Source organism: Scyliorhinus canicula, chromosome 13, assembly GCF_902713615.1.
Source record: "Scyliorhinus canicula chromosome 13, sScyCan1.1, whole genome shotgun sequence".
NCBI lineage: Eukaryota > Metazoa > Chordata > Chondrichthyes > Carcharhiniformes > Scyliorhinidae > Scyliorhinus > Scyliorhinus canicula.
The window spans coordinates 17,915,428-17,925,429 of record NC_052158.1 but is presented as its reverse complement, the minus strand read 5'-3'; the positions used below and the strand labels follow the sequence as shown (position 1 = coordinate 17,925,429).

At 46.6% G+C, this 10,002-nt stretch overlaps 1 protein-coding gene across 1 annotated transcript; it reads right to left on the bottom strand.

The window, feature by feature from the left end:
- Positions 1–290: 290 nt before the first annotated feature.
- Positions 291–9,465, bottom strand: LOC119976330 (zinc-binding protein A33-like). Its single transcript, XM_038816786.1, has 6 exons — positions 9,022–9,465; positions 8,543–8,638; positions 7,063–7,296; positions 6,251–6,273; positions 6,048–6,166; positions 291–1,144 (listed from the first exon to the last, which is right to left on the bottom strand). Exons 1-6 carry the CDS (start codon positions 9,421–9,423, stop codon positions 612–614), a joined length of 1,407 nt encoding a protein of 468 aa, XP_038672714.1. The 5' UTR covers positions 9,424–9,465; the 3' UTR covers positions 291–611.
- Positions 9,466–10,002: the final 537 nt, after the last annotated feature.

Here is a 10,002-nt window from a genome sequence, read left to right as displayed (position 1 = left end):
CCGGAACCTATTCTGATATTCTCATTCCTGATACCACCACCTGGAGGTTCCCTTCCAGTCACTCACCATCCTGACTTGGAAACATATTGGCTGTTCCTTCACTGTCGCTGGGTCAAATCCTGGAACTCCATCCCTAACAGCACTGTGGGTGTACCTACACCAGCTTCTCAAGGGCAATTAGGGATGGGCAACGAGGGCTCAGCCAGCGACACCCACATCCCATACAGGAGTGAAAAAACATTCTTTCTACTCATTCACTGAATCAATAATCATCACACCAGGTGTCAGTCCCGTCTTCAAATAAAATATTTATTCAAGGGAGGAAACAAAATAAAGATTGACAATGAATTGTTCGAGAGCTGGGCACAGTTACCACAATTCAGGAGATTTTGCTTCATTCTATACCAGCCCAGTGTTTATGGATCCCATTAGATTGAGATCGGGACAGTGGGATGGGTGGAGAATCTGAGTTAAATTTACAGAATAAACAATACAGAGACACACTCACCCCCTGACAGCACACAGCAGAGAATCAGGACAACATGAGCTGTTCAGACAGGGAATCAGGCTTCTCACTAAAACTCCGACCTCCCAAAACGTGTCCCACTGTGTTACCCAGAGAGCAATGTGAGTGGCTCAGAGTTATCACCAAAGTCATTATTACAGGGATTAAAGATGGGATAGAGTTTTTCGGTGAATGTGTCAGTGAAGGTGTACAGGTGAGACATGTCCTCAGCATCGTAAAATGACACCTGTCCTCCCTCATAATCCAGGTAAATTCCCAACTTCCGGGTTTTCACTTCCAGCTGGGAGATGACACCTGGGATCTTCAATAATTTGCCGCTAGAAAGCCGGGCGATGGTCCAGAATCCATTCTCAGCTGACTCTGAGATGTATGCTTTCCTGTCGACAGACTCTCTGCAGACACCCACAATCCAGAGAGGTTTGTTTCCAAGACCCACCTCCCAGTAGTGTCTCCCTGATGTGAAACTCTGGGAGCTCAAAACATACAAGCTCATTTCAAATCTTTTCGGATGATCAGGTCGATCTGGCTCCTCACTTCCGTCCCTCACACTAGTCAGATCCTGTGAAATGATGAGTCCGCTGTTTGCTGTCTCCAGGTCCAGGGTGAGAGATGCTGGAACTGGAAGAGAACATGATTGGGAAGCTGTTACTATAAGAAAAACAGGAGTGAATGACGGGACGTGTACAGACGGTGATGGGACATCACCACTTTCCACAGCGCAGGAACTGTGGAAGCTCAGCGACAGAGTGTCTGAAGAAATTCCTCCCCATTCCCTCAGCTCCATTCACTCAGCTCAGATCAGCATCAATTCACTGAGAATAAAGATCTCTCTCCAGTCCAGGACCTCGGTGAAGACGAGTTGTAGGAAGTCAGTCACCGCCCTGAACTCAATCTACTGGAATCTGACACTGGTTGTCCCCTGTTGACAATTTCAGCCCCCCCAGTGCTCACTGATCCACATCAGCTTCGAACCCAGCAATGCCTCTGTGGTGAATGTGATTCACACCGGATTATAATCTGTATATACATGTGTCTATATTGTAAGTGCAGTTGCACTACCTGTCCTCCAGGGGGAGTAGCTGGGAATGGTCGAGTTGTACGGGATGTCTCCCTTGGCTCTGCCCAGGACTCCTCCCCCGGAAGCTGCTGTATAAAGATCAGTACCACATGGTCAGCCGGCCAGTTCACCGAAAGTTCAATGGCTAATAGGCTGGCTCTGTTGTGAGTATATTAAAACCGCTATTCTAATCCTACAAGCACATGTCCCATAGAATTGTTGGTTCCAACAGCCTCGATCTTAAAATTCTCACTGCCCACACCCTGGGCGGGATTCTCCGCTCCCGGGAAAAATCGTGAAGGCCGTCGTGAACTTGGCTGAGTTTCACCCCCACCCGGGGGGCTAGGAGCAGCGCTCCTTTATTCTCAACTGCTGGGCCTTGGCGCACCAAGAATGCCCGTCGAGGGCGCCTATGTGACGTCAGCCGCGCATGCGCAGATTGGCCAGCTCCAACCCGCGCATGCGCAGTTGCCGTCTTCCCTCTCAGCCGCCCCGCAAGACGTGGCGGCTTGATCTTGTGGGGCGGTGGAGGGGAATTAGTGCGTCCCGTTGAGACGCCAGCCCGACCATCGGTGGGCACCGATTGCAGGCCTGTCCCCTCCCGAGAACAGTCGTGGTGCTCAGTCCCCACCAGTCCCCCTACAAGCCCCAAACGGGCATCTTACGGCGTTTTCACGACGGCAGCGACCAGGTGTGTTTGCCGCCGACGTGAAACGGTCGCAAACGGCCGGCCGCTCGGCCCATCCGGGTCGGAGAGTCGGCGGTCGCTGTGAAAAACAGCGAGCGCTGATTCTTCCGAGCCGGGGGGGGGGGGGGGGGGGGGGGGGGGGGATCGCTGGAAGCGTCAGGGGGGCGTGAAATGAGTCGCCAGGCCCTCCCGCTATTCTCCCACCTGGCATGGGGAGCGGAGAATCGCGTCCCCTATCTCTGTCACCTCCTCCAGCCCAACAACCCCCTCCCCTCCGAGATCTCAGTCAGGACAAATGGATGGGCTCTCCCCCTCCAGCCCTACAACCCCCCCCCCCTCCGAAATCTCAGTCAGGACAAGGGGTGGGCTCTCCTCCTCCAGCCCTACACCCCCCTCCGAGATATCAGTCAGGACAAGGGGCTGGGCTCTCCTCCTCCAGCCCTACACCCCCCTCTGAGGTCTCAGCCAGGACAAGGGGGTGGGCTCCACCGCTCCAGCCCTACACCCCCTCCAAGATCTCAGTCAGGAAAAGGGAGTGGGCTCTCCTCCTCCAGCCCTACACCCCCCTCTGAGATCTCAGCCAGGACAAGGGGGCTGTAGAGCTGGAAGGAGTGATCCTGGTGGAAAATTGACATCTAAATGACAGAGAAATAACTTCAATATCTCAATACACGGTTTTGCCCTTTAACCTCCTCGTATGTTCCCTAGTCTCCGTGGCAACAGGGGAACAGTCACCCTAACAGGCAGAAACATAGAAAATATACAGAATAACGAGGACAGTAGCAACATGGATATGAAACGGGGTGAATGACAGTTGTTGCTTGTTCAGACTGAAGATAGATATACATTGGTGTTCAAAGGGTTCTGACTTTCCTGATGTAAATTAATGACCTAAACCTTGATGCACAGGATATCATTTCACAATTAGGGGTGACAGGACAAGGAGAGAGAGTGGTTAATAAAGAATACAGCATCTTAGGCTTTATTAACACAGAATAGAGTGACAAAGTTATATCTGTATAAACACTGGTTAACCCTCAACTCTGATCTGGGAAACACACTTTGAGGGAGGATGTGAGGGCATTAGAGAGAGAGCAGGAAACATTCACCACAATGATTCCTGGGATGAGGAAATTCAGTTACGGACACAGATTGGAGAAGCTGAGGTGGTTCCACTGAGAGAAGAGAACCAGAGGACACAGAATTTAAACTGATTGACAAAAGAAGCCACATTAACGTGAGGAAAAACCTTTTCACACAGCGAGTGTTTAGGATCAGGAATGCACTGTGGTGGAATCAGATTCAATCATAGCTTTCATATGGAATTGAATCATTAACTGAAGAACTTAAATCTGCAGAGCGACAGAGAAAAAGGTGAAGGAATGGCCCTGGGTGAGTTGATTATGCAGTGAGCTAGCAGGAACACAATGGACCGAATGGTCACCTCTCAGTTTGTAAACATTCTGGGATTCACAGAAAGAGGCAATTTCAGACCAACCTGGGAGATTCGGCTGAAAAATAATTCTCCAGCCCAATCCCGGTTTCCAGTTCCTGCTCCGTAACTCTTTTGGTTACAGCACTTTCAGTGCAGATCTGATTACTTAATAAATGTTATGAGGGTTTCTGCCTCTATCAACCTTTCAGGCTGTGAGTCCTAGATCTAGACCACATTGTGTGTGAAAATAATCCCTTTAACCCTCCTCCCTCTTACCCTGTATCTATTCTCCCTGATCAGGGACCCCGAGGCAATGGGACTCGGGATTTCCTTTCCACTCTATCTGGACACTCCTAATTTTATACACCTCAACTAAATCTCCCCTCAGCCTCCTCTGATCCAATGAAAACAACCCCAATCTATCCAATCATAACGCAGAACTCATGTTCTCTGAACCAGCCAACACCCTCATTAATCTCCTCGGTAACCTCTCCAACACACTGACCAGAAAGATACTAAGTACTCTAGCTGTAGACTACCTAGTGTTTAATAAAGTTCCGACATTAGCTCCCAGCGCTTATTTTCTATTCCGTGGTCAGTACAGGAAAATATCCGGTGTGTTATCGTCACCACTTTATCCACCTGTCCTGAATCTGTGGAGATAAACTCAAATCTCCCTCTGTTCCTCCACACCTCTCACTATCTTACCACTTATTGTCTATTCCCTTGTCATATCTTCCCTCTCCCAATACATTAACCTCACACTTCTCTGAACTGAATTCCATTCACAGCAAGGCAAAGTGCTGAGGGAGAGACAGAAGGTGATGTCTGCCTAAGTTGGGAGTTCCTGTTCTTGGCCACAGAAGCGGACAGAGTGTAGTCATGGTAACTGGTGTACGGAGTGAGGGGAAGCGTATCAGTCTTAGCAACGGGGCATGTGGGGACCAATAGGTGCTCTGTGCTGAGGTCTGGCAATGTCCCTCAGAAATGTCAAAATATTGTTAAATAAATGTTTTCTTATAACCTGGGGAAAGAAAAATACCCAACAATATACAGAGAACAATACATGGGGTCATCCAGTGTTGGGGAAAAGCAGGAGGGAAAAGGGAGGGATACATTTTGAACAATCATGATCACCAGAGAAAAAATATCTGCAAAACTAACGGGATTAAAGGCAACTTGTCCCCTGGCCCTGATGTCCGTAATCCCAGGATTTTAAAGGAGGGGCTGGAGAGAAAGTGGATTCATTGGTTGTAATCTTTGCAAATTCCCGAGATTACTGATCAGTGATGGGGATACAACTATTTATGATCAATATTCCTGATTGGATGAAGAAACCGAATATGCTGGAGCCAAATTTTCTGATGCCACAAAGTTAGGTCGGGAAGTTGTGAGGAGGATACAAAGTGTCTGCGGAGGGATATAGACCGGTTAAGTGAGTGGACAAAGATTTAGCAGATGGAGTATAATGTGGGAAAATGGGAGCTTTGGAAGAATAGAATAGCAGCAAATTATTTCAATAGAAAGAGACAGCAGAATGCTGCAGTACAGAGGGATCTGGGGGACCTTGTACATCAATCACTAAAAGCTAGTGTCCAGGTGCAGCAAGGAATGTGGGAAAGAAATGGAATGTTGGCCTTAATTGGAAAAGGGATGGAGTGTAAAGTAGGGAAGACTTGCTCCAACTTTACAGGGGATTGGTGAGACTGCAGCTTGAGTACTGTGTTCAGATCTGATCTCCTTACATCAGGAGGGAGAGACTCTATTGGACAGAGTTCAGAGAAGGTTCACTGGGCTGATTCCTGGGATGAAGGGATTGCCTTATGAGGAAAGGTGAGCTGGTTGGGTCTATACTCACTGGAGTTTAGAAGAATAAGAGGTTATCTTATTGAAACATAACATTTTGAGGGGATTCCTTCACCAGGGTAGATGCTGGGAGGATGTTTGATCTCCGGGTCAATCGAGGTGTAGGTGACACAGCATTACATGAAGGGGCCTCTATTGAAGACAGAGATGAGGAGGAATTCCTTCTCGGAGAGGGATATTAGTCTTTGGAATTCTCTACCACAGAGAGCAGCAGAGGCTGCGTCATTGATTCATGACCAAGTTCCACAAATTGTTGATTAACAGGGTGGTTAAGGGTCATCTGGGACAGGCAGGAAAGTGGAGTAAAGGCCACAATCAGATCAGACATGATCTGATCAAAAATCAGAGCAGGTTCACTGGGCTGGACCACTCCTGTTCTTATTCCTTCTGATCTTCTGATCATTTCATCAGTGTGTCAAACCTCATTAATGACGTGGATAACAGCAGGGAGACAGTAATATACAGAGAATGATACCTGGTGAAATCACGGCTCTCATTTCCCTCCACACTTTGATGTATTTGACTGGTTCACCAGCGATAGCCACAGGTAACTGAGTGGAGACAGTTCCAGGCTTGTGAAACTCCATCTGACTCCTGTAAAAACAGGTCTGGAAATCAGTGTGTGTTAGAGAGACAGCAGTGATCACATCACAAAACTGTTTCTTTATATCTGCTTACCTCAACAACAGGTCTTGAATATCCTGAGGGGAAAGAAACAGAATAGATATGATCGAGTCAGATTAAAGAGTTCTTGTTGTAAATCTCGAGTAGAAATTGAGAGACCAAGATTTCAATTAGAAAATAACTTTTACATTTTCCTTTCATTCCCTCTCGGAGCTCATCTTGTCCATGAGACCCACCTCCTGTCCCCTCCATCCAATTCCCAAAAACTACTGATCTCCCAACCTCCCCTCCTGGCCCCCATGTTAGCTGGGATTGTAAACTGTTTCATCTCTTCAGCTGTTGGCCCTCTCTCTCATTTAAATCTACATCTTCACCCCTCTCCCCAAAAAACCCATCCTTACAAACTTTCCCTCCTCATTATTCCCGGTCAGTCTGCAGCCTTTGACATGGTCGATCACACCATCCTCCTCCACCGCCTCTCCACTGTTGTCCAGCTGGGCGTTCTACCCTCACCCGTTCCCATTCTTTTCTCTCTAACCATAGCTCCATCACCCCTGCAATAATGCACTTTAACCCGTCCTCAGCAGATCTCAGTAGAACTCCATCTGCAGCAGTGTAAACATCTCCAGTTCCCAGCCCATCTCTCTCGGAGTCCAATCATCAATCAGCGCCGTGGTTACGCTGTGTATAGGAATTACACTGAGATTATCTCACCTCATTTCCCATTGGACCCTTACTGACAGCACAAAGAGACAATCATCCAACCAATCAGACTGAGGCCTAAACCAAACCCAGAGGTTAAAGGTCAGAGTGCCTGCCCTCCGTCTCTGGAATGTTTCACTGGACAAGACAAAGAGATTTTGTACCTTGAGGAACTCTGGGGCCAGTTGTACCTCCAGCCTCGATTTAAGATCTCTTATTGCTGCTTCAAGAGAAGAGATTTCATCCATGGTTTTGGTTAAATTGTTCTCCATTTCCTCGAATATTTTATTGCTTTTTCTCTCCAACTCTGCTTTCATCAGCTCCTCCTTCTCAAACAGGAACTTGTGCATCTTTTCAAATTCACTGTTGATTTCATTTCTCAGTCTGTCAACTTCAGCCTGGAACAGATTGAATACAGAACGGAATAAACAACGTTCTTAATCCCAGTCTCCATGGTCTCTGTCCACTGGGATATAGGGATAAAAATTTATATCCAGCAAGGATAACAAACGATAACAGCTCACTGCCGGCTGAACAGTTTGATGGAACTTTAGCTATGTGGGACTGAGTTACAAACATGATATAGTGATTCCAATCGTTTATTATTAAATAATAGGCATCAAGGACTGAGTCACTGAGTGGAATCTAATCGCGGAATGCAGATGGTTTATATATAGAATAATGGATACCTGGGGGTGAGTTACAGACTGGATTCTAATCGAGAAGTTCAGATGGTTTATATATAGAATAATGGATACCTGGGGGTGAGTTACAGACTGGAATCTAATCGAGGGGTATAGATGGTTTATATATAGAATAATGGATACCTGGGAGTGAGTTACAGACTGGAATCGAATCGAGGGGTTGAGATGGTTTATATATAGAATAATGGATACCTGGGAGTGAGTTACAGACTGGAATCTAATCGAGGGGTATAGATGGTTTATGTATAGAATAATAGATACCTGGGAGTGAGTTACAGAATGGAATCGAATCGAGGGGTTGAGATGGTTTATATATAGAATAATGGATACCTGGGAGTGAGTTACAGACTGGAATCGTATCGAGGGGTTGAGATGGTTTATATATAGAATAATGGATACCTGGGAGTGAGTTACAGACTGGAATCTAATCGAGGGGTTGAGATGGTTTATATATAGAATAATGATTTCCTGGGAGTGAGTTACAGACTGGAATCTAATCAAGGGGTTGAGATGGTTTATATATAGAATAATGGATTCCTGGGAGTGAGTTACAGACTGGAATCTAATCGAGGGGATTCTAATCGATGGTTCATATATAGAATAATGGATCGCCGGGAGTGAGTTACAGACTGGAATCTAATCGAGGGGATTCTAATCGATGGTTCATATATAGAATAATGGATCCCCGGGAGTGAGTTACACACATGATTTATTTCATCAATCGATGGGATTGGCTTGAGAGAGAAAATAATACATTTAAACATTGTTATAATAATCTGCAATTTACAGACGGTCCCTTATATTGCAGTTCAGGGAGAAGCCCGCAGTGTACTTTGGATTTTATTCAGTAAAACTCTCTCTCTGACTGTGTGAGAAGCTCACTCACTCTGAATAACAAACACAGGGAAGTTTACACAAAGCCTAAAGGACACTCTCCTACCTTCATGTGGAAAATCCCATCCTCTCGTTCTCTTTTACTGTGAAGACTGAGGTCCATTTGCTTCTGCAGAGTTTCCAATGATGTTTCTAACTTGTTCTGAGACAGAAAGGACACAAATGGGTTTATCAAAGGAAACAATCATTGTCACCTTCTGGGGGAGTTTGCTGTGTTTAAATAGAGTGAGGCCAGTGAGGTAGAGAAGGAGATATTCTCAGGATTGATTACACTCAATAAACAAAGTAGAAGCTGTGGATTAATTCTGTTTGTTGCAATTATCCTCCTCCAGGTTAATTCCCCTCCTCAATCAATCCTCTACTCGCTCCAACCCTCTCCTCTTTCAACATCCCTCTCCCCTTCCCTATCCCTGTCTCTCCCGCTCTCTCTTCCCCTCCCCACATTCTACAAACACTCTCTCTCTCTGTGACTTACACCCTGTCCCTCTTCCCCATCTACCTGTGGCAGGAGCAGTGATCCAGTACCTTGAAGATCTGGGCTGCCTCCTTTATTGGGATCACACTGTGCGTCTTATGAGCTCTGGACATCCCACACACCAGACAGATCGCTTTGTGTTCATCTTCGCAGAAGAGTTTCAGCTTCTCCTCGTGTTCCTGACAGTAAAACTCCTCCTGTGGCTGTGTCACCTTCACCTTCACCTCTCTAACCTTCTCCACGATGTTAATGAGGGTCCGAGCGGGCCTGACGTTCCTCTGGGTGAAGACCTGTCGACACTGGGGGCAGGAAACATCTCCCGGGACCTTCTGCCAACTCTGGGAGATGCAGGAGCTGCAGAAATGATGCCCACATTCCAGAAACACCGGGTGGGTGAATATCTCCAGACAGATGGGACAGGTTAGTTCCTGTGTGAGATCTGGAGATGCCATCTCAGTGCCCAGAGTCTCTCTCGCCTTCCCTGTTCCAGCTCTTTCACTTTCAATTCCTGTTCAGCGTTCCACTTCCTGGATTTCACTTCACGTGATCAGTGACACACTCAGTGTCAGCAACTTTGTAACTAAATCAAACTAACCCCTTTATTGTGTCTGGAGCCTTTTTTACTTTTATAAAGTCAGATTTATAACATTATTTCCTTTTCTCTGTGAACCACACCAGTCTTTAAAACAGTTCCCTCCCCTGCAAATCTCCCCCACCCCAACCACATCCTCAACACAAAGAAGGGAGGTGCTCTTGAATTTCTTCAAACACCATAGAACATAGAACATAGAACACTACAGCGCAGTATGGGCCCTTCGGCCCTCGATGTTGCGCCGACCTGTGAAACCATCTGAAGCCTATCTGACCTACACTATTCCATTTTCATCCATATGTCTATCCAGTGACCACTTAAATGCCCTTAAAGTTGGCGAGTCTACTACTATTGCAGGCAGGGCGTTCCACACCCCTACTACTCTCTGAGTAAAGAAACTGCCTCTGACATCTGTCCTATATCTATCACCCCTCAATTT